Source organism: Pongo pygmaeus, chromosome 9 (genome assembly GCF_028885625.2).
Source record: "Pongo pygmaeus isolate AG05252 chromosome 9, NHGRI_mPonPyg2-v2.0_pri, whole genome shotgun sequence".
Classification (NCBI taxonomy): Eukaryota; Metazoa; Chordata; class Mammalia; order Primates; family Hominidae; genus Pongo; species Pongo pygmaeus.
In genome coordinates, this window is record NC_072382.2 from 34,352,027 (window position 1) to 34,375,650 (window position 23,624).

The following is a 23,624-nucleotide window of genomic DNA, read 5'->3' on the forward strand; positions in this document are numbered from 1 at the left end:
CAGCCTCCTGCGTAGCTGGGATTACAGGCACGCGCCACCACGTCCAGCTACTTTTTGTATTTTTAGTAAAGATGGGGTTTCACCATGTTGGCCAGGACAGGCTCGATCTCCTGACCTCATGATCCACCCACCTCGGCCTCCCAAAGTGCTGAGATTACAGGTGTAAGCCACTGCGCCCGCCCGGCAGATTTATAACTCTTTATAGGTGGAAAAGGACTAAAAGAGTTATATCTTAAAACAGAAACTCTTAAATATGGTCTGCCATTGTTAGCTAAGGATGCATAATTCATCAAATACTAACTTAAAATAATCTGAGAAAATAATGGGTGGGCCCTATGCCATTTGTAACTAATAACTGTTTAGTTTGTGTGAGGAATCTGTAACATGATGATGATTTTGGCTGTATGATACCTGTTTTCAATTCTTAAAAAAACAAAAGAAACAACAACAACAAAACTCCAAACATTCTGATTTTCTTGTTTAAAAAAATTGTTTTCATTTTAATGATCTGAGTTAGTAACAAACAAATGTACAAAATTGTCTTTCACATTTCCATACATTGTGTTATGGACCAAATGAAAACGCTGGACTACAAATGCAGGTTTCTTTATATCCTTAACTTCAATTATTGTCACTTATAAATAAAGGTGATTTGCTAACACATGCATTTGTGAACACAGATGCCAAAAATTATACATGTAAGTTAATGCACAACCAAGAGTATACACTGTTCATTTGTGCAGTTATGCGTCAAATGCGACTGACACAGAAGCAGTTATCCTGGGATATTTCACTCTATATGAAAAGCATCTTGGAGAAATAGATTGAAATACAGTTTAAAACAAAAGTTGTATTCTACAAATACAATAAAATTTGCAACTTGCATATCTGAAGCAACATTTGAGAAAGCTGCTTCAATAACCCTGCTGTTACATTGGTTTTATAGGTATATCTCCAAAGTCATGGGTTGGGATATAGCTGCTTTAAAGAAAATAAATATGTATATTAAAAGGAAAATTACACTTTAAAAATGTGAGGAAAGCTTTGAAAACAGTCTTAATGCATGAGTCCATCTACATATTTTCAAGTTTTAGAAACAGAAAGAAGTTTAGAATTTTCAAAGTAATCTGAAAACTTTCTAAGCCATTTTAAAGTAAGATTTTTTCCTCCATCTTTCCAATGTTTCCTATTTGATAGTGTAATACAGAAATGGGCAGTTTCTAGTGTCAACTTACTGTGCTAATTCATAAGTCATTATACATTTATGACTTAAGAGTTCAAATAAGTGGAAATTGGGTTATAATGAAAATGACAAGGGGGCCCCTTCAGCAGCCACTCATCTGAACTAGTAATAAACACCAACACAAACTGACTTTTTATATTAAATTTTTTTTTAGATCTCTAAAGGTAGGAAAATCCAATCTTTCTTAAAAATACTTTCCTGGGTTGTGGCAACATGTGCTTTACCTCTTTAACTCTACCTAAAACCTACAGTTATTTCTATAGTATAAATTTCAAACTCCCTGGCAAGGAATGTACATGCTAACCAGCTAGGTATTTATAGTCATGCGCCGCATTACAACTTTTCAAAGACAGACCGCGTATTTGACAGTGGTCCCGTAAGATTATAATACCATATTCTTACTGTATGTTTTCTATGTCTAGATGCACAAATACCATTGTGTTACAACTGCCTACAGTATTCAGTACAGTAACATGCTGTACAGGTTTACCACATAGCCTGGGTACGTTGTGGGCTATGCCACCTAGGTTTGTGTAAGTACACTATGATGTTCGCACAACGGAATTGCCTAACAATGCATTTCTCAGAATGTATCCCTGCTGTTAAGCAACGCATGACTGTATTTAACTTCATACAAAGCGATAACTCATGGATGGCTGTCATAATAACATTTCCACTTTTCTCTAAGGCCTGAGGTTGACGTCTTTGCCTATGCTCTATGGATCAAATGAGAGAAGATGATGCATCTAAACAACAGGGTCTCTTTGAGGCAGTATCATAGACTTGGCCTCCCATATTATGAAAACCTTTGTTGTACTAAAATGAATAACAACTGCAAGCAGTTTGAGGGCAACTGCAGTGCCAAAGGAAATGGGTTATTTTCTATGGGAAACGTAAGATTTATCTTAAGGAAACATCTTTGTTTGCCACGAGGCATATCATGAAGAAAATGTGGCTAGTGAATTCAAACATCGACTCCAAGAGCTACCTAAATTAAGGTGGCTTTAAAAAATATTTAAATTATCAATGATTTAGGAACGTAAGCTGGAAGAGTAATATAGAGATGTATATTTACAATGCCACATTAGGAAATGTAGTTCCCTACTCTGCACTTTGGAAACGAAAGACATCAATTCTGTCCAGAGTCAATACTATCATATGGCTGCTTCCTACCCTTCTCCACTTGGAGAATTCATTTTATGATGCTCCCACCGTTGATACTCTGCATCTCTCATATGAGTTAGGCAAAATGAATCTAATAGGCTACTTTTGTTTTCAAAATAAATCACCCAAACAGGTTTTTTAAAACTTTCAAAAATGGAACATTTAACCCTTGAGAGAAACTTCCATTACTGAGTACCTAGTCTAATGGCAAGTGCAGTATTAAGGATTATTGCTTTTAATAAGATAATCATCAGAAATAAATATGTAAGCTTAACTCAAATACTCATTTTTCACCCAATGCTACAATGTTTTATTCTCAAATCAAATCACGTTACCTTCAATTCTTTGCCAGTTTACTGAGGTTTTAAGTATAAAAAGTTGGCCTGTTAACTCAAAAGCAAGACAATAGCAATATCTGCGTGTCTTATTTGGGCATTGAGCAGGAACACTGCTTTCTTGATAGGATTTAAGGCACTAAATGGTGGTAAAATAAACAAAAGGATGATGATTAACTTCTTTAGAATCCTAAAAAAGGAGATAGTTTAGAATGACACTAGTAAATCTTTTTCTCAAACAAATAAGGCATCCTGTTGGCAAACACAAATAAAACACAAGGTCATGTTGAACCTAATACATTCACTGTCTCAGCTAAACTACTTGAAACGCTACCTATCAAACCTAAGAAAGCTACAATAGTGTGTATAAAGGCTGGAAAGGCACCAAAAGGAGAGCTCTACAACTTCCAGTTCTAAGAGTTAAGGAAGCTGTGTTTAACACTGCAAAGAGTCTAATTATCAGTTTTATTCTTCAAAATGTAAATGTAGTTAGATTTTTACCTCAACAAGTTAATCAAGTGCTAATTTAGTAAGAAGTTTATTTTATGAATTAGAAAATTACTGCAGTGTCTAACACAGCCCTATTTATAAAGCTAAACTAATTCTAGTACTGAATGCATATTCTGGATAACACTGAAGCAAATCTGTATGAACAAAAATGGTTACCTCGAGATAGAATTCACAATAGAAATTCAACATATAACTAAGATTTACTGAAAATAACAAAAGGTGTTGTAGAGATATATCAAACATAATTAATAACCACAACGTTTTCCTTGTGAAAAATACAACTATCAGTGAAATAAAATGTACAATTGAAAATTTTCCAAAGGAAAAAACACAGTATAAACGAAAATACTTTTCTTTGCGACAGGGAAAATAGTATGTCATTGTTTTTTTATCACAATATAATTTGACACAAAAAGCAGTCAGAGAATTGCACCAATTCCACATCCAGTTTCCTGAACATGTTAAGAGTAAAAGGAGTCTGTAAAGCAGAATAGTTTCCAAATTTTATAAATTGATGATATTCTTATACAGGATGTCATACCACACCAGACCTCTTTACATAATGTACAGTATTTCTGGTTTTGTGGCCAGATGTGAGTACAAACATATGGTTTCTGCCACTTCTCTGTCATTCTGGTGTTTAGCCGGAGTCAGGAAAAAAAAAATCGTTACTTTGTTATTTCTCTAGCAATAAAGAAAAATTATACTTAGTGCATGCTTCATCATTTGTCAAAAAATGTTTCTGAAAATATAACTCAAGTTACCCAATGGTTTACAAAATAGAAAAATCATTCATTAGGGTAAAAATGTGGTGGGATTTAGGTCCATTTCCAGAGGACTAACTTCCTTCCTAAAGGCAGCACCACTGTCCTTCAGCAGAGGTGGTAATGACAGTTCCATGACGGAAGTGGCCGGCCTGCAGAAGACCACTACTTGACATCTGATTATCTTTGACCACCCCATATCTGCCATTTCATTAGTGCTATAAAAAGATGGGCTGTTTGTGGAAAAGTCAGGAACATTTCTGCTGTACATGATTTAGAAGTTCTCCAAATTTTTCAAAGAGGTCCTCTACCCATTTTACATTTTTCATACAAAGTTGAACAATTTCCTCCTGTCCTAAATCTTCATTTTTTTTCTGCACCGAAGAAATCTAAAAAAAGAAAATCGCCAAATTAGCTTATACTTATCACGTCATATTTAAGTTCAACTACAAGTACTGGTATTTTATTTTTTTCTTAATCCTATCCATGGAGAATGATTATTTCAGCTAAATTTGGGTGAGATCTCATCCTCTCATCTTTGGCTCCAAGGGGGCAGAAAGGAAGGCTAGAAAAAGTACTTCAGACTTTCTCCATTTCTTCCAATTACGTTAAAAGCCAAATGACAAATTTTGGAGTCGATTCTGCATTTTAGAGCATTGTAAAAATAGTCAACCTATGTTGCATCACCATCTTTGCTTTCTCTTTTGCTATATAAAGGTTAGATTTATGAGCATCTTTCCATACCAGACTACTGTCAAACACATTAGATATAGCCTTGGACCAACTTAACCCTTTTTAATGAAAAGAAGTGATAGTGCTGGTCAAATAAGGTAGTATTGTCTACAACCATTTAGCCTGGCTGTGGAAATTAATGCTTATATCCCATCCATAAGGTGATATTTTGTCATGTATAATCTCTGAACAACTTAAAAGCTACAATTAAATTTTAACTTTCAGTTTTTCATGCCAAGGCACAAAACCCCATTTCTCTGCAATTAAGTGGGATAAGGCCATTCTAAGTAATAGGTAAGGCAGTGAGATGTCAAAGCAGTGACTGAAGTGAATTAAAGCAAGATCATCATACACTGTGAGAGAACAAAATGCAATAAAACATCATTTATTATGGCGATGTAAAGCAAGCACCAACAGCTTCAAAACATTACCAATTATAGCTCCTACAAGAGGTGGTGAGGCTCGGGTAAATCTGAGCACAAAACATAGCAGAGAGACTCAGAACAATAAATCGAGTCATTATTTACAGAATACATAGGCAAAATACATACACACATGTATTTCACAACTCTCTTTAAAACACTCCAAAATACTATGGCTAGAGTCTCCTTAATGTTCTGAAAAACTTTTTTTTTAAGTAAACGAGAAGAAATTACCTCATCCTTACATATCAGATAAACATGGTACTTATAATGATGGAGTGAATGATACAAAGAATACAACTGTATTTTCTCTGGATCGACAGCAAACTCCTATAAAAAGAAAAAAGTTTATAGATACATTTCATGGAGTATCTGAGCTAACAACACTTTGAGGAAAATACTAGATCAAAAGTCTCAATGGCAATGTTGAAAATGACATATATGGGTAGGTATTCAATTGGGTTAATATGGAGAGACTTATTCAAAATAAGAATTTAAATTATATTTTAAAATCTTATTCTTTATCCTGAATATAAATATGCATTATTGAAAAAACTTAAGCATTATAGGAAAATTTAAACAATAAACATATGAGATGATTTATAAAATAAAAGCTCCCTATAATCTCCTGCTTTAGAGCTAAACAAAGCTAATGGCATGTTATATATTTTTTAATGTTTTCCCCCAGGTATAACATGTATGTTAATAACACTAATTTTGTAATGAGAAGGGAATCACACTATACATACTGTCTAGCAACTTTTCTTCTTTCTTCCAACTTGTTTTTTGACCTAACTAAAAATTGGCTATCTTTTCATTTAGTACATATAGCTGTCCCTCCCTATCCTCCCCAAATACAAACTATATGAGGGTAAAGACTTTTAAACAGTTTTCACTGTTGTATCTCTAGTACTTAGAACTGTACTTGGCATACTATAGGCACTCAAAAAAATTTTTCTGAAAAAATGAACAAATCTATCTCTTCTTTATAAAAAGCACATAGTATGACATTAGGTGGCTCTTCATTTATCTAACCTCACACTGGTGGTACATAATTGGATTGCTCTTACAAACAATTGTACGATGAGCAAAGGTATGTATTTTTATGCATTTCTGAATCTGTTTCTACAGAATACTTTTTTTTTTTTTGAGACAGTGTCTCATTCTGTCACCCAGGCTGGAGTGCAGGGGTGCAATCGCAGCTCACTGCAGTCTCAATTCCCTGGACTCAAGCGATCCTCCCACTCAGCTTCTCAAGTAGCTAGGACTACAGGTGCATGGCACCATGCCTGGCTAATTTTTTTTTTCTCCCCCCAGGGTAGACATGGGGCCTTGCTTTGTTGCCAATACTGGTCTCGAACACCTGGACTCAAGTGATCCTCCTGCCTCAGCCTCCCAAAGTGCTGGGATTATAGGCTTGAGCCATTGTGCTTAGCAAAAATGTTTTTGCTGTGAAGTTGATATGTTGCCAAACTGTTTTCTGAAAAGGTTACAACAATTTATACTATGTTTGAAGATGAACAAATTCCAATTTTAGTGACTTTGCAGATATGAAATAAACATTTCATCTTTTTATGGAATGTGTTGTGCATACTCACTTACCTATGTGCATGCATATACAATTAAAAATATACCTATATTACAAGTAATGCATATGTTAATGAGTTCGAATTAGCCATTTCACAATGTACACACATTTCAAAACATTTTGTACATAATAAATATATGCAATTTAAAAAATGAAAAACTACCTACAAATATATAAACATGAGCATGAGATGATTTCTTCCATATCAGTCAATTTAAGAAATTTGTGAGCACATATTATATGCCTGATACTGTGCTATAGAAAAACAATAAACCACCATGCGTCCCTGTTCCTCAGGCCAGTGATGCTTATTCCTACCTGAAAAACCTTCACACTTAATGACAACATAGTAAAATATTTGCTTGTTTCAATGTTTTAAGTAGGAATTGTATTAACAATTAGAAAAGGTATAGTTACATTAATAATCAGTTACACTTACTTGTGCAGATTTAGTGGTTGTTTTAGAAGTCCTTAGAGTTTTCTTATTATAAGCTTTGCCATTCATTTTGATTTTAGAAATAGCAGTTCCTCCACTCTTTGCTTTAGAGTCTCGAGTAATTATTGTTAGTTCAGGAAAACTTTCCAAAGCATTCTGGAAAACAATGAAGCAAAATAACTGACACCAGAAGAAAACTAACCTAAACTACTTCCAGCTATCTAAAATTTAGAAGTGTGTGTGCACACACAAACACCTATTTGCAGAGAGGTGTGTGTGTACTGATGGGATATGCATACATATACATACACAGGTTGGGGTTTAAACATGGTCATAAGTTCTTTGCAGCTCTTCCTATTGGATATGTAATCTATTTCCCCATCCCTTAAATTTGAGCCAACTCTATGACCTGCTTATTTAAGCAACAGCACACCACACTGGGAACACTGAACAGGGCCAAGAGTTCTTTCTAATAATGTCTCTGGCTTCAAGGCAGGAGAAAGAAAAACATATATGTTTCACTAAAGCCCTACCACTTAAACCACTGTTTGCCCCCTGAAATGTAGCTGGGCCTTGCTATAAAGAAGTCATCTGCCTCTGGTGAAGATGACGACAGAGGAGAAGCGGCACTGTAGTACTTCTCTGGCTTCACTCTTCTCTTGCTTATTTTGACTGTGAGACAAGTACTTGTAAGATAAGATCCTAAAACAGTGCATGATGGGTTTTTTGACAGTGGTCATGTGGCAAAACCAATTCCACTCCATCCTTTAAAAGCCACTGGTGGCCAGGCATGGTGGCTCATGCCTGTAATCCCAGCACTTTGGGAGGCCAAGGTGGGCAAATTACTTGAGGCCAGGAGTTCGAGACCAGCCTGACCAACATGGCAAAACCTTGTCTCTACTAAAAATACAAAAATTAGCTGGGTGTGGTGGTGCACACCTGTAATCCCAACTACTCAGGAGGCTGAGGTAAGAGAATCGCTTGAACTCGGGAGGCAGAGGTTGTACTGAGCCAATATCATGCCACTGCACTCCAGTCTGGGTGACAGAGAGAGACTCTGTCTCTAAATAAATAAATAAATAAGCCACTGGCCTATTTACGTCCTTACCTACTTGGCAAATCATTCTGCCTGACTGAAAAGCTACAAACAATAACTGAATGATACTTGTGGCAACATTTAACTAGTTTGATTATGACTTTATAAAAATTAAATTGAGCTCCTACCATCATTTATTATTTTGACACTAAAAATGTTGAAGTCCTCCTATTATACTTATGATTCAGAATGCAGTCCTCATTCGATAAGCGCAAGTGTTTTATAAACAGTTACAACCTTTAAGGCCACTCTTCTCCAAACTCATCTATTGTTTCCAAGCACCTGGTATTGGGGCCCTGAAAACGGTACCGGTTTTTTTTTTTTTTTTTTTGAGATGGAGTCTCGTGCTGTCATCCAGGCTAGAGTGCAGTCGCGTGATCTCGGCTCACTGCAAGCTCCGCCTCCTGGGTTCACGCCATTCTCCTGCCTCAGCCTCCTGAGTAGCTGGGACTACAGGTGTCCGCCACCAAGCCCGGCTAATTTTTTGTATTTTTAGTAGAGACGGGGTTTCTTCTTGTTAGCCAGGATGGTCTCGATCTCCTGACCTTGTGATCCACCCACCTCGGCCTCCCAAAGTGCTAGGATTACAGGCATGAGCCACCGTGCCAGTCCCGAAAACGGTACCTTTTTAAAAACAGGCAACCTAAATTTTTCTTAGTATAAGTGTAGAAGGGCACTAAATTTCATTTGATAGAAACAATAACACTTTTGGCATTTTCTACCAGTGAGCTACCATCACGTTCTAGCTTTGTTCCTTTCTCAGATTATTTGTGCACTTACCATGTACTCTGGTGTTTTCCATTTAAAACATGCACCTTGACAATTTTTTGATCCAGAATTACTATTTGCAACAAATAGAATTTAAAGTCTAAAGATTCTAAATTTGGAAACAACACACACTAAGTCAGTGGAGATGAAAGAAGAAAATTTAAATCTTTCCAATGACCACAAGATGCTTAAGATGATCTGAAGTACACAGATTTCAGAAAAAGGCAGAACATCATTACCTTGAAAAAGCTTCAGGACTCCTAACATCACCAAGATCAACATAGGAAAGCACACTAATTATTTCTAAAGAACAGAAAAATCTTTCTTTCTCTACTATTTGTAATATTTTACTTCATATCAGTCTAACTCTTAATATTATATAATTTGGCTTTGAAATGCAAATTGCAAAGGCTGGGCATGGATTACACCTGTAATCCCAGCACTTTGGGAGGCGGAGGCGGGCAGATCACTTGAGGTCAGGAGTTCAAGACCGGCCTGGCCAACATGGTGAAATCCCGTCTCTACTAAAAATACAAAAATTAGCCAGGCCATCCCAGCCACTCCGGAGACTAAGGCAGGAGAGGAGGAGGTTGCAGTGGGAGGAGATACGTCACTGCACTCCAGTGTAGGAGACAGAGTGAGACTCTGTCTCAAAAAAAAAAAAAAAAAAAAAAAAAAAAGAAATGCAAATTGCTTTATATGACAATTATCAAAATTAATAACTAATAACAGAATTAGAAATCTTGTTAGAGAACTGGTTTGACGTTTCAACAGTGATTAGCCAAACCTAGTAATTTTTAAGATTTAGTAAATCTTTAGAAAACACCTATCTAAAAATGTTCCCTTGTCTCCACAAAATATAGTATTTCACAAAAGAATATTTCATTTATTTGAAGGCAGCAATTAAGTAGAAAACACTGGGCTAGGGCCGGGTGCCGTGGCTCATGCCTATAATCCCAGCACTTTGGGAGGCTGAAGCAGGCGGATCACTTGAAGTCAGGAGTTCGAGACCAGCCTGACCAACATGGTGAAACCCCGTCTCTACTGAAAACACAAAAATTAGCCAGATGTGGTGGTGCATGCTTGTGGACCCAGCTACTTGGGAGGCCGAGGCAGGAGAATCTCTTGAACTCAGGAGGTGGAGATGGCAGTGGGCTGAGATCACACCACTAGACTCCAGCCTCGGCGAAAGAACAAGACTCCATCTCAAAAACAAAAACAAACAAAAACTGGACTAGGAGTCAGGAGACCAAATTCTTAGTACTGGATTTCTTACTAGCTTCTAAATTTTTTTTCCTCCTGCGAATACATGGCAGTGAAGAATACATGACTACTATGACAGTTTTGTGTCATTTAATTTTGAATGCAATCTAATGGCCTCAGTTTTCACCTAATTGAAATGAAGTCAATACTCACTTTTACATGGAGTTCACATAAAATAGGGATGTGAACAAGCTATACAAATGTATAATACTGTTACCATCAATTAAAAAATGTTCCCCAAGGTAGATATAACCAAATGATTCTCGATGTGATATTATACTTTGAATAAGAAAGGCTATGGAGTAATCATTCTGTGATTCTCTCCCATGTGCACGTTAATAAATTTGCGTGCCTTTTCTCCAACTGAAATAAAAAGCTTGGCCAGGTGCAGTGGCTCACGCCTGTAATCCCAACACTTTGGGAGGCCAAGGTGGGCGGATCATCTGAGGTCAGGAGTTCGAGACCAGACTGGCCAACATGGTGAAATCCTGTCTCTACTAAAAATACCAAAATTAGCTGGGCATGGTGGTGGACACCTGTAGTCCCAGCTACTCAGGAGGCTGAGGCACAAGAACTGCTTGAACTCAGGAGGCAGAGGTTGCAGCAAGCCAAGGTTGTGCCACTGCAATGTAGCCTGGATGACAGAGCGAGACTCTGTCTCAAAAAAAAAAAAAGAAAAAAAGCCAGAAAGTTTTAAACTACTAAGTTAGCTTCTATGAAAAATTATCTGAGTTGAGTTGAGATTAGCTTTTTCTATATTTCTGATAACACCAAAACCAACTTACATTGCCAAGATATATTAACAGATAGAATTATATACATTTCCTACCCTTATAAAAATCAGCGTTTCCTCTGATATTGAATAAATGAGGCAAGTAAGGTGAATTTTGATAACTGTGCTAAGGAAAAGCTAATTTTAATTACAGACAAAACGTAAAAATTTTGAAAAGCGTTAAAAGAACATTTGGAAATTATTTTATAGAAGATATCACAGATAACTATAAATGCCTAAAAAATAAATTTAAGTGGAGAAAAGCAAGTGATTAACACTAAGAAGACAAACTAAATGGACTTACAATGAATAAAAGCCAAATTTTCGTTAGGTGAAAAATGTTGTAAGTGAATAATTTTCATAAATTTCCTTCCTATTATACTTAAGACTATGATTGCCATTGCGTTTTGCTAGTAAGTCATCAGAAGGAAATACCTTGAATGATTGATCCAAATGAAGATTCAAAAGAAGTCTCTTTCGGTTATCATTTAGCATGCCATCTATTTTTTTCATATGAGGTAAAAGTAGTTCATCTGAAACAACATTATAATTTAACAGGATAAACTATCAATAAATATTTTTGAAAAAAATCCAACTTTTTCTCAAAACACTTATGTATTAAAATACACTAAATTCATTGGCATATGTAAAATACTGATTGCAAAAAATTGGACATGAAGCTTTCTGAACAAAGGTTAACTTGAAAAGTAGGTTTATAGTAGCAAGTGAGAAAGAGGCAGCTCAGTATGACGATGGGATGAGCACTACATGAGGATCCAAAATTCTAAGTTTTAGCTGAACTACAACTGCTGGATAAACTAGAACTGGATTTTAACTGAATAGAACTGATATGTGGCAGCTATGGGACGAATAGGCAAACTGCCTAATTCCTCCAGACCTCATTTACCCTCTAACAATCTGAACAATTACAAAATACAAACTGATCTAACAAAACACTGAGTATGACCAAGGGATATTAAGTCACTTTAATTTGAAGCAAAGAAAAAGTAGGGGAAGAAAAATGATCAAAACCCAGTACCAAAAATATGAATCAAAATAGTTATTTTAGAAAAAGAGGGGAGAGTAAAATTATGACAAAGATTCCTATTCAAAGCTTTTGGCTTTCAATGTCACCACTCTGAACTTTAAGCTCCATTAAGAAAAGCACTTTTAGAATATAATTAGTTTTGGTGTAGCATTAAACATTTTAGATTATTAGACTCTTAATTTACCAGCATAGTAATTTATTATATTTTATAATACTAACTGCCTCTAATAACCTTTCTGAAAAAAAAAAAAAACCCAGAATCCAGGTCACAAGTTTCACAGCTAAGTAAAATGATTGTTTACATAGTCTTTCTATTAGTGATTCAATCTGTTCTAATACTGTATTTACATTCTACAAAAACAAGTTTTAAACATTTGTGATTTAAAAATAATAACCTTAAAAAATTTTCTCCCCTTAGAGAAAAATCAGAAAACACTGATAAGCAATTTTAAAAAATCTTTCAAAATACAACTATACAGAAATGACTACTACAAAGAGAAGCATATTTTATGATGCAAGGAATATAACATTTAATAGCAAAAGTGCTGACCTGGGATTAACTGAGTTTTAATCATGGTTCTTCAACCTCTAACTTGTTCTCTAACTTTAATCTCTTTTGAAGTTTAGTTTACAAAATAAATGTTTCAGACTAGGTAATATCTAAAGTCCCTTCCATCTCCACATTACTTGAAAATGACTGATATACAGGTTACTGTCTCTGATCAGGTGGTAAGAAAAGCACTAGACCAGAAATTAGAAGACTTTTTAATTTTAATCCTTTCTCTGCCAGTTTCAAGTTTGTGGGCCCTTAAGCAAGTCACTTAACCTCTCTGAACCTGTCTTAATCCACAAAATGGCTGTCTAAGTTGTTTTAAGGTTAAACTAGAATATATATCTAAGTATGTGAACATAATAAAACAGTGTATAGTCATGCACTGCATAATGACATTTTTGGCAATGACAGACCACATACACAATGGTGGTTCCATAAGACTATAATGCAATATTCTTATTGTACCTTTTATTTTCTTCTTTAAAAAAAACTTTTTAAAAATTTCAGTAGCTTTAGGGGTACAGGTGGTTTGGGTTACATGGATGAGCTATATAGTGGTGAAGTCTGGGATTTTAGTGCATCCATCACCCAAGTAGTGTACATTGTACCCCATAGGTAGTTTTTCATCCCTTACCCCTTTCTCACCCTCTCCCCTTCTGAGTCTCCAATGTCCATTATACCACACTGCCTTTGTGTACCTATAGCTTAGCTCCCACTTATAAGTGAGAACATGTGATATTTGGTTCTCCATTCCTGAGTTACTTCAGTTAGAATAATGACCTCCAGTTCCACCCAAGTTGCTGCAAAAGACATTATTTTGCTCTTTTTTATGGCTGAATAGTATTCACTATATTTTCTTTATTCACTCATCGGCTGATAGGCACTTTCCATATCTTTACAGTTGTGAACTGTGCTGCAATAAACATACATGTGCAGGTGTCTCTTGGGTATTATTTATTTTCCTTTATGTAGATACTCAGTACTGGGACTGCTGGTGAGAATGTAAATTAGTACAACTGCTATGGAAAACAGTATGGAGATTTCTCAAATAACTAAAAGGAATAATATTAATTGGTATAACCCAGTGCGTTTACTGGTTTAATACTAATTTTAATTGATTAGAAAATAATTGCTATGATGTATCTTTTACAGAAGATACAAGTATATGATTTTAATCTTTATGCCATTTTTATCTGGTTCATCTTTCCAATTATTGGAAAATAAAATATACTGACAGACCTTCCATGTAATACTAACACTTAGTAAACTATTTATGAGGATGATTAGATTCTAGAATTGGAAGAAACTGGTTAGAAGCTATACAATTTTCCCATGAGTAGAAAGCAATAAAAGTTCAAATATTCAGAGAATGCATGAAAAGATATGATCATTTTATGGAATTAAGATGCTATATATTTAACTGACAATTTATAGGTATATATTACACAAGTCACATATAAACATATAACAGACAAGATTTCTTTTTTTAATTCCAGCAAGTACTACCAAGAAAGTACTACTTAGAAGACTGTACCATTGCTCTTCTCTAAGGCTTGCATTGTGTCAGGGTCCAAGGCAATGCTAACAAGCAATTCCATGTAGCTCTTAAAGGTTTCCTTCATTGCTCTTGTGTTCAAAAAGCGAGTGACAAAGGGAGCGGGAGGATCAAATTCTGGGAGGGAGAAAGGGTTAAATATTAAATTTTCCTTCCTGACAATTTTAAAAACACTTTTCTCTATAACAAGACCCTAGAAGCAGATTGCAGATACAATTTCTTCAAATTCAAGACTTTCTCACCTTACCTTTAAAAGGTCTGAGGTTCTCAAAGCTGGTTTGCACATCACAATGACTGCAGAGCTTTGTTAACAATAGAATGAAAACCAGATTGCTGGACTTCCTAAAACAGAATCTTTGGTAGTGGTGATGGTCGCGGTAGTGGTGATGAAGCTTAAGTATTATGCTCTTAAAAAGCTTCCTAGGTGATTCTTGTGTGTGTGTGTGTGTGTGTGTGTGTGTTTGAGACAGTTTCACTCTTGTTGCCCAGGCTGGAGTACAATGGCGCCGTCTTGGCTCACTGCAACCTCCGCCTCCCAGGTTCAAGCAATTCTCCTGCCTTAACCTCCCGAGTAGCTGGGATTATAGGTACACACCACCATGCCTGGCTAATTTTTTTGTATTTTTAGTAGAGAGGAGGTTTCACCATGTTGGCCAGGCTGGTCTTGAACTCCTGACCTCAGGTAATCCGCCCGCCTCAGCCTCCCAAAGTGTTGGGATTACAGGCGTGAGCCACCACACCCGGCCCTTCCTAGGTGATTCTGAAGCCCAACACCAGAAAAAGTAGACTGGGTAAGAAACTATTTGTCTTCTGCTGGATACCACCACAGACATCTGCTGCCAGGTGGTGCTACTCTAGTCTTGATGGTTTCTCTATGTTTAGTAGTAAAGAAATCGTATGACATCCAATGTGTGAGTAATACATAGATTTCCTTTTTATTCCTAGACATAAATTACTATAAAATTCTTGCCTAGGATGTATTAAAAATTTTTAAAGTATGGCAGGTGCAGTGGCACGTGCCTGTAATCCCAACACTTTGGGAGGCCAAGGTGGGGGGACTGCTTGAGCCCAGGAATTTGAGACCAGCTTGGGCAACATAGTGGGACATCGTTTCAATTAAAAAAAAAAAAAAATTAGCCACGTGTGGTGGCATGTACCACTATTCCCAGCTACTCAAGAGGCTGAGGCGGGAGGATTGCTTGAGTCCCGGAGGTTGAGACTGCAGAGAACTGTGACTGTGCCACTGCACTCAAGCATGGGAAACAGAGTAAAGACCCTGTCTCATAAAGAAAAAGAAAAAAAGAAAATAATCATTTTAATGTAAACACAGCCTGTGCACAGAGAAAATTTCATTCAAATCCAATGGGAAGAAGTATGACATTAACTTGTTGGGTGCAGTGGTGCACACCTGTAGTCCCAGCTACTTGGGAGGGTGAGGTGTGAGGATTGTTTGAGCCTGGGAGTTCAAGACCAGCCTGGTCAATATCGCAAGACTCTATCCAAAAAAAAAAAGTTTGTTTCAATTTTGACTTTTTGTATTCAAATATATAATCAAGTCACACCCTTAAATAGCAGTTTTTAAAATATTTTTAATGTTGTGGGTACATAGTGTGTGTTTATGTGTGTGTGTGTGTATATATATATTTTTATTTTATTTTATTTTATTTTTTCTTAGAGATAGGGTTTCACTGTGTTGCCCAGGCCGGTCTTGAACTCTCAGCCTCAAGTGATCCTCCTGTCTCAGCCTCTGAAAGTGCTGAGATTAGCTGTAAGCCACCGTGCCTGGCCTATAGTAGGTGTATGTATTTTAAACAGCAGCTGTTAAAGTACAGTCCATGGACCCCAGGGGGGACCCCGAGACCCTTTTGGTGGTCTCTGATATCAAAACTGTTTTCATGATAATATTAAGATACTATGTACTTTCTTCACTGCATTGCCATTTGCAAAACTACCACTGGGTAAAATTGATGGTGCCTTACCACGAATCAAGGCAATGACAACAAACTGTACTAACAGTAATATACTTTGCATGAGTTTGTCATGTCACTACCACGTATTCGGAGGGGGAAAAAGTTTCACTTAGGAATAGTCCTAGGGGCTGGGCATGGTGGCTCACACCTGTAATACCAGCACTTTGGGAGGCCAAAGTGGGAAGATCGCTTGAGGTCAGGAGTTCAAGACCAGCCCAGGCAATATAGTGAGATCCTGTCTCTATAAAAAAAAATTTTAAGTTAGCTAGGTGTGGTGGCATGCACCTGTAGTACTAGCTGCTTGGGAGCCTGAGGTAGGAGGATTGTTTGAGCCCAGGAGTTCAAGGCTGCAGTGAGCTAAAAAGGTGCCACTCTACTCCTGCTGGTGATTGAATAAGACTCCATCTCTTAATTAACAACCAGAATAGTCTTAGGGCCGGGTGCGGTGACTCATGCCTATAATCCCAGCACTCTGGAAGGCTGAAGCAGGACAATGGCTTGAGGCCAGGAGTTTAAAACTAGCCTGGGCAACATAGTAAGACCCAGTCTCTACAAAAAACTTTAAAATTAGCTGGGCATGGTGGTGCATACCTGTAGTCAGTCCTAGCTACTTGGGGACCGAGGTGAGAAGATTGCTTGTGCCAGAAGTTTAAGGTTACAGTGAATTATGATTGCACCATGCACTCCAGCCTAGGTGACAGAGTTAGACCTGTCTCTAAATATACAAAATTTAAAAAGAGCCTGGGCAAGGCCGGATGCGGTGGCTCATGCATGTAATCCCAGCATTTTGGGAGGCCGAGGCGGGTGGATCACGAAGTCAAGCATTCAAGACCAGCCTGGCCAACATAGTGAAACCCCATCTCTACTAAAAATACAAAAAATTAGCCAGGCATGATGGTGGGCGCCTGTAATCCCAGCTACTCGGGAGGCTGAGGCAGGAGAATCGCTTGAACCTGGGAGGCGGTGCAGTGAGCCGAGATCGCGCCACTGCACTCCAGCCTGGATGATAGTGTGAGACTCCGTCTCAAACAAACAAACAAACAAACAAACAAACAGAGCCTGGGCAACATGGAAAAACCTTGTCTCTACTAAAAAATACAAAAAATTAGCGCCTGTAGTCCCAGATACCCAGGAGGCTGAGGTGAGAGGATCACCTGAGCCTGGGATATTGAGGTTGCAGTGAGCCTTGATTGTACCACTGCACTCCAGCCTGGGTGACAGAGTGAGACCTTGTCTCAAAAAAAGATAAAATAAAAAATAATAGTCCTTGATGAAGAAGTAAAAATTATTAATTTTATGAAATTTCTACTCTTGAATATCAGATGTCTTTTTAATATTCTGTGTGATGAAATAACAGGTGCACATAAAGCACTTCTGCATAAGTATAATGGGTATGACCAGGAGGAGCACCCATACAGTTGTGTGAGTTACAAGATAAACTAGCTATTCTTTCCCCCAAGAAAACACCATTTTTATTTGAAAGAATGACTGACAGATACACTATGCCTATCCAGACTTGGGTATTTGGCAGACCTTAATTTATTCTTAAAAATAAATTAAGAGAATCTGCTCATTCAAGGAAAACAACTGACAGTATTTGTTGCCAATGATAAAATTTGAGATTTCAAGTGAAAATTAGAATTCTGGACATCTTCTATCCCCACTGTGAGTTTCAGCTTCTCAATTTGTAAAGACTTCATTAATGAGATCATTCATAGAATTGATGAGTACTATTTCTTGATAGTGTAAAATGAAATATCTGACCTTAAGAGCCAGAACCATAAAACTCTTAGAAGAAAATGTAGGAGTAAATATGTCCTTGGATTTGTCAATGGATTCTATGTGAACAAAAGCTGAGTAACAAAAGAAAAAATAAGTAAACTGGGCTTCATCCAAATTTAAAACTTTTGTGCATCAAAGGATATTATCAAGAAAGTGAAAAAGACAACCTAGAAAATGGGAGGAAACATTTTCAAATTATGTATCTGATTAAGGGTTTAATATCCAGAATATATTTAAAAACTCCTACAACTTAACAACAAAAAAACAAATATCTCAGTTTAAAATGGGCAATGGATCTGAACAGACATTTCTCCAAAGAAGATATACAATAAGAACATGGAAAAAATGCTCAGGACATGGAAAAAATGCTCAACATCATTAGTCACTAGAAAAATTCAAATTGAAACCACAATGAGATACCACTTCACACTTGCTAGGATGACTTTAAAAAGATGCACACACAAACAGAAAATAACAAGTGTTAGCAAAGGATGTGGAAAAATTGGAACCGTCATGCTTTCCTGGTGGGAATATAAAATGGTGTAACCATGTGGAAAACAGTTTGATGGTTCCTCTAAAGGCTAAACATAGGATTATTATGTGACAATAGTAACAATTCTGCTTCAGGTATATGCCTCCAAAATTGAAAATAGGAACTTAGATACTTGTATGCCAATGTTCATTACACCAATTATTCAGTTAGCCAAAAGGAGCAAATAACCCAAATACCATCAATAAAATGTGGTATAAACATACAATGGAATATTACTTAGCCATAAAAAGGAATGAAGTTATGATATATGCTTTTACATGGATGAACCTAGAAAACATTTTGCTAAGTGAAAGAAGCCAGACACAAAAGGAAAAATATTGTATAATTCCACCTATATGAGATATTTAGAACAGGCAAAATCACAAATACAAAAAATAGGTTAGAGGTTACCAGTAGCTAGAGGAAAAACAGATTAGAGGTTACCAGTAGCTGGAGGAAAAAGAGAATAAGTAGTTGTTGCTTAATGGTTACAGTTTCTGTTTGGGATGATAAAAGTTTTGGAAATAGAGGTGAGGGTTATACAACAGTGTGAATGTAAATAATGCTAATAAATTGTACACTTAAAAATGGTTAAAAAGGCAAATTTATATTTAACCACAGTGTTTTAAAGTGTGAAAAAAATTAATTATTGGAAGATCTATATCACTGAGCTAACTAATATGTTCACATGACCAATGAACGTTATAAAACCATGCGTGGATGAGAGATATGTAAAGTTAAGACAAACCAATAGATTTTAATGTAATAGCATGAAAACTCAAGAAACTACTACTTGTCAGTATCAGGAGTATCTATAAGTATCTGAGAAGGCAACTGAAATCCTCCTCCTTTTCCTAACTACATACAGGAGGAGTATTTCCATTGCTTTCTCAGTTAAGTACGGATATTCTTGATACTTTAGCCAAAATAACATATAATAACAAACTGAATGTAGAAGCAGATAAGCAGTCATCTCACTAAATACTGTTAGTTTTGAAAAGTATAGTTGTTTTAAAAAAAAACACCTCACATAAATAAGTAATGGGTTCATTTTAAATAAATATTTTAAAACTTTGAATTGGTATTTAGTAAATATCAATAGATTTAGCACACATAAACCAAAGAATCTGGAATCCTCAATGTGTTTGAAGATTCCATTGGAGTCCTGAAACAAAGAGTCTGAAAATCACCAGCCTATGAATATATGTTTATTATCAATATTTGACTTCTTAAGAGAACTAAATACATTCTTTAGCCTGAGAATGTAAAGCAAGGAATAAAAAAGGCCTAAAAATGTTTGCTTAACTATTAGTGACACCTAGTGGTCACTCAAATTACCAAGGGAAGAAAATGTTATCTTGTCATTTGAAGAAACTATAACTGAGAGCAAATTCAGAACCAAATGTTTTGATTCTAAGCAGTAGGCAAGACTGTTAACTGCAAAAATTATGTCTAATGCCTTCTATGCATATTCAAGGCACTGAATTTCCTTACATATTCTGATGTATATATTTCTTTTCTTTTTCTGTTTTCTTTTTTTTGAGATGGAGTTTCGCTCTTGTTGCCCAAGGCTAGAGTGCAATAGCGCAATCTTGGCTTACTGAAACCTTCGCCTCCTGGGTTCAAGTGATTCTCCTGCCTCAGCCTCCTGAGTAGCTGGGATTACAGGTGCCTGCCACCACACCTGGCTAATTTTTTGTATTTTTAGTAGAGACAGGGTTTCACCGTGTTGGCCAGTCTGGTCTCGAACTCCTGACATCAGGCGATCCACCCTCCTCAGCTTCCCAAAGTGCTGGGATTGCAGGCATGAGCCACCATGCCCAGCCTGATGTATATATTTCTAAACAACCATTTACAAATAGCTTTATTATTTATTATTTTTTTTTAAGCGATGGGGTCTCGCTATGTTGTCTAGGTTGGCCTTGAACTCCTGGGATCAAGCAATCCTTTCTCCTGAGCCTCCCAAGTAGCTGGGAGTATAGATGTGCACCACTGCACTTGCCCACAAATAGCATTTAAAAACAGTACATTTAGACTGGGCACAGTGGCTTATGCCTATAATCCCAGCACTTTGGGAGGCCAAAGTGGGAGGATTGCTTGAGCCCAGGAGTTTGAGATCGGCCTGGGCAACACAGTGAGACCCTGCGTCTACAAAGATAAAAATTTAAAAATTAGCTGGGTGTGGTGGTGCCCACCTGTAGTCCCAGCTACTCAGGAGGCTGAGGTGGGAGGATAACTTGAGCCTGGGAGGTCGAGGCTACAGTGAGTCATGAGCGCACCACTGCAGTCCAGCCTAGACAACAGAGTAGACCTTGACTCAAAAAATAAAAAAATAAAAAATAAAAACAGTAAATTTAAAGTAGACCAGCACTGAAGAATTCTTTTTTATTATGGTTCTATTTCTAATCAGATAATTTCTAAGATAATCTCTCAAGCAATGATACTTGTAATGTCAGAAACCATCCTGGACATCAACTTTAACCATAGCCCCAACAACTAATTCACCATTCAAGTTCTGCCAAGATTACATCCTGAATATCTCAAAACTGTCCCCTCATCTCCATCCCTGCTGCCACTACTTAGGTTCAGACTCAATTTATGCCTGAATTATGTCTTGTAATTCAAATTCAAATTTTACCATATTGTTTCCCCTTTATAAATCCCTCTAAGGACTTTCATTTGTTTACAGGATCACAAGCTTCTTAGCTTTATTATGGCATACAAGGTCTTTCATCATCCCTTCCTCTTTTCTTATATTCAATTTTATGTTCTAGAAAAATAGGAGCCAGCAACCTTTTTCTGTAAAGGGCTATAGGTAAATATTTTAGATTTTGTCATATGGTCTCTGTAGAACTACTCAAATCTGCCACTGTAGTGGGAAAGCAACTGTATGGAAATAAGCAAATGAATCTATGCGGCTGTGTTCCAATAAAACTATAAAAACAGGCTGAGGGTCAGATTCAGTCTGCAAGACATTTGGCAACCTCTGTACTAGACTACTAAACCACCTGAAATTTCTTACATATCTTGCACACCATGCTTTGTGTGCTGGTATATTCTTATGTATTACACTATCTCAGTTTTAATTTCTCATATAGTAAATATCAATAGATACACTTACATAAATGCATTTTAGGATCCTCAATAATTTTTAAGAATGTAAAATGGTTCTAAGGTCAAGAAGTTTGATAACAGATTATTTCAACCTTTACATTTTATAAAAAAGAAAACTAAGAGAGGATATCCTTAGTCACAGGTACATGATTAGCTAGTGGCAGATATATAGTAGTATGCATTTATTAAATAATGTAGTGGTATATGTTATTAAATATATTACTATATTATAATTTGAGTGCCTCTTTCCTAGGCTTAGTTATTTTTTTCTTCTAGCATAAACTTAGACTCAAATGTTTATACTAGGTGGGGCGCAGTGGCTCATGCCCGTAATCCCAGCACTTTGGGAGGCTAAGGCAGGAGGACTGCTTAAGCCCAGGAGTTTGAGACCATCCTGGGTGACAAAGCAAGAGCCCATCTCTTAAAAAGAAACATTAGCTGGGCATGGTGGTGCACACCTATAGTCCCAGCTACTTTGGAGGCTGAGGTAAGAGAGTCACGAGCCCAGGTGTTCGAGGCTGCAGTGAGCTAGGATCATGCCATTGCACTTCAGCCTGGGCGACAGAATGAAACCTTGTCTCAAAAAAAAAAAAAGTTTAGAACTAGATGATTGTTAGTAATCATCTGATCTAAACTCCATCTTATCCAGAGTTGAGATAACTGGCATTACTAAGGTAAGTTCTGCCTTTTCTATTTATAAGGCTGCATGTGTGGGCCAACTGTGCTTCAGTTGGTATGTTCAGGGAATGTGAACTTACTTTCATGAAAACCTAAACAGAATTTATTAGGTAGATAAATTCCCTGAAAAGTAAATACATTTTGAATTGTCAGCATCCTGCTCCTCACCACTCATGTAGATAATCTAAAGTTATCAGGGTAGCCATTTCACGGAAAACTCACCCTCATCATCACTGCTACTAGTATGGATCTCAGGAGATGAGTCAGATTGGGATGATGAAAATTCTTCTTTCCATTTTTTCCGTTTCTTTGGTGGTGGCTCAGCCTTTACTTTTGGCTGTTTAACTTTGGGTTTCACGGAAGGGGCTTTTGTAGTTGTAGTTTTTGATGCTAGAGGATCAGAAGTTTTACTGCTACTACTTGGCTTAGCTTGAACAGTTCTGCAATGTTATAAACAAACTTCATTAACACACTGAAATCTTGTTAAACTAAAATAAAATAGAAAAATAAAAGAGAATCACAGGAGAAGATTATCTAATTACTCTCACCAATACCTTCAAAATATACAGTCCAAGTCCTATACATCTCAATGGTGATTCCCATAAAATTTTCTTAAAATACATTCTTTTCACCAGAAGCATTCAATATTCAGTTATTAAGAGACTTTAAGTTCAGTCCTTATTTCTACTTCTTCATTGCCCTCCTTGATTTATGGACTTATTTCCCAGAGGCTATGAGGCTGTACAACAGATGATCAGTGGACTTAGGAAGGTAATGAATGTTATAACCGTAATTGCCATATCTAGCTCTGACCCTAAGAAACTCTCACAGGCTCTGGTGGTGTCAGGTTTTGATGTAGAAACCCAAATGCGGCGCGGTGGCTCATGCCTGTAATCCTAGCACTTTGGGAGGCCGAGGTGGGTGGATCACCTGAGGTCAGGAGTTTGAGACCAGCCTGGCCAACATAGTGAAACCCCATCTCTACTAAAATTACAAAACCAGCTGGGAGTGGTGGCACGTGCCTGTAGTCCCAGCTACTTGGGAGGCTGAGGCAGGAGAATCACTTGAACCCGGGAGGTGGAGGTTGCAGTGAGCCAAGATCACACCACTGCACCCCAGCCTGAGTGACAGAGCAAGACTCTCTCTCAAAAAAAAAAAAAAGAAAAAAAAAAAAAAGAAAAACCCAAATGCATCTGTCCTAGAGTCCCTCAAGATTTGCTCCATGTCAGCTGGGTGTGGTGGCTCATGCCTGTAATCCCAGCATTTTGGGAGGCTGAGGCAGGCAAACTGCTTGAGCCC

At 37.0% G+C, this 23,624-nt stretch overlaps 1 protein-coding gene across 7 annotated transcripts in view; it reads right to left on the minus strand.

Annotated features, from left to right (window-relative positions):
- Nucleotides 1-471: 471 nt before the first annotated feature.
- QSER1 (glutamine and serine rich 1) overlaps nt 472-23,624 on the minus strand; it is an 81,066-nt gene continuing 57,913 nt past the window's right edge. For 3 of the 7 annotated variants that reach the window (XM_063671015.1, XM_063671014.1, XM_063671013.1), the window contains 5 exons: nt 22,548-22,765; nt 14,229-14,366; nt 11,529-11,626; nt 7,198-7,350; nt 4,452-5,500 (listed from right to left, as the gene is read on the minus strand). In XM_063671015.1, coding sequence (XP_063527085.1) covers nt 5,192-5,500; nt 7,198-7,350; nt 11,529-11,626; nt 14,229-14,366; nt 22,548-22,765 — 916 coding nt within the window. In that variant the 3' untranslated portion in view covers nt 4,452-5,191. Of the gene's footprint in view, nt 4,406-4,450; nt 5,501-7,197; nt 7,351-11,528; nt 11,627-14,228; nt 14,367-22,547; nt 22,766-23,624 lie in introns of those variants that run through there. The other 4 variants (XM_054441609.2, XM_054441608.2, XM_054441607.2 and 1 more) reach the window with 2 other exon arrangements.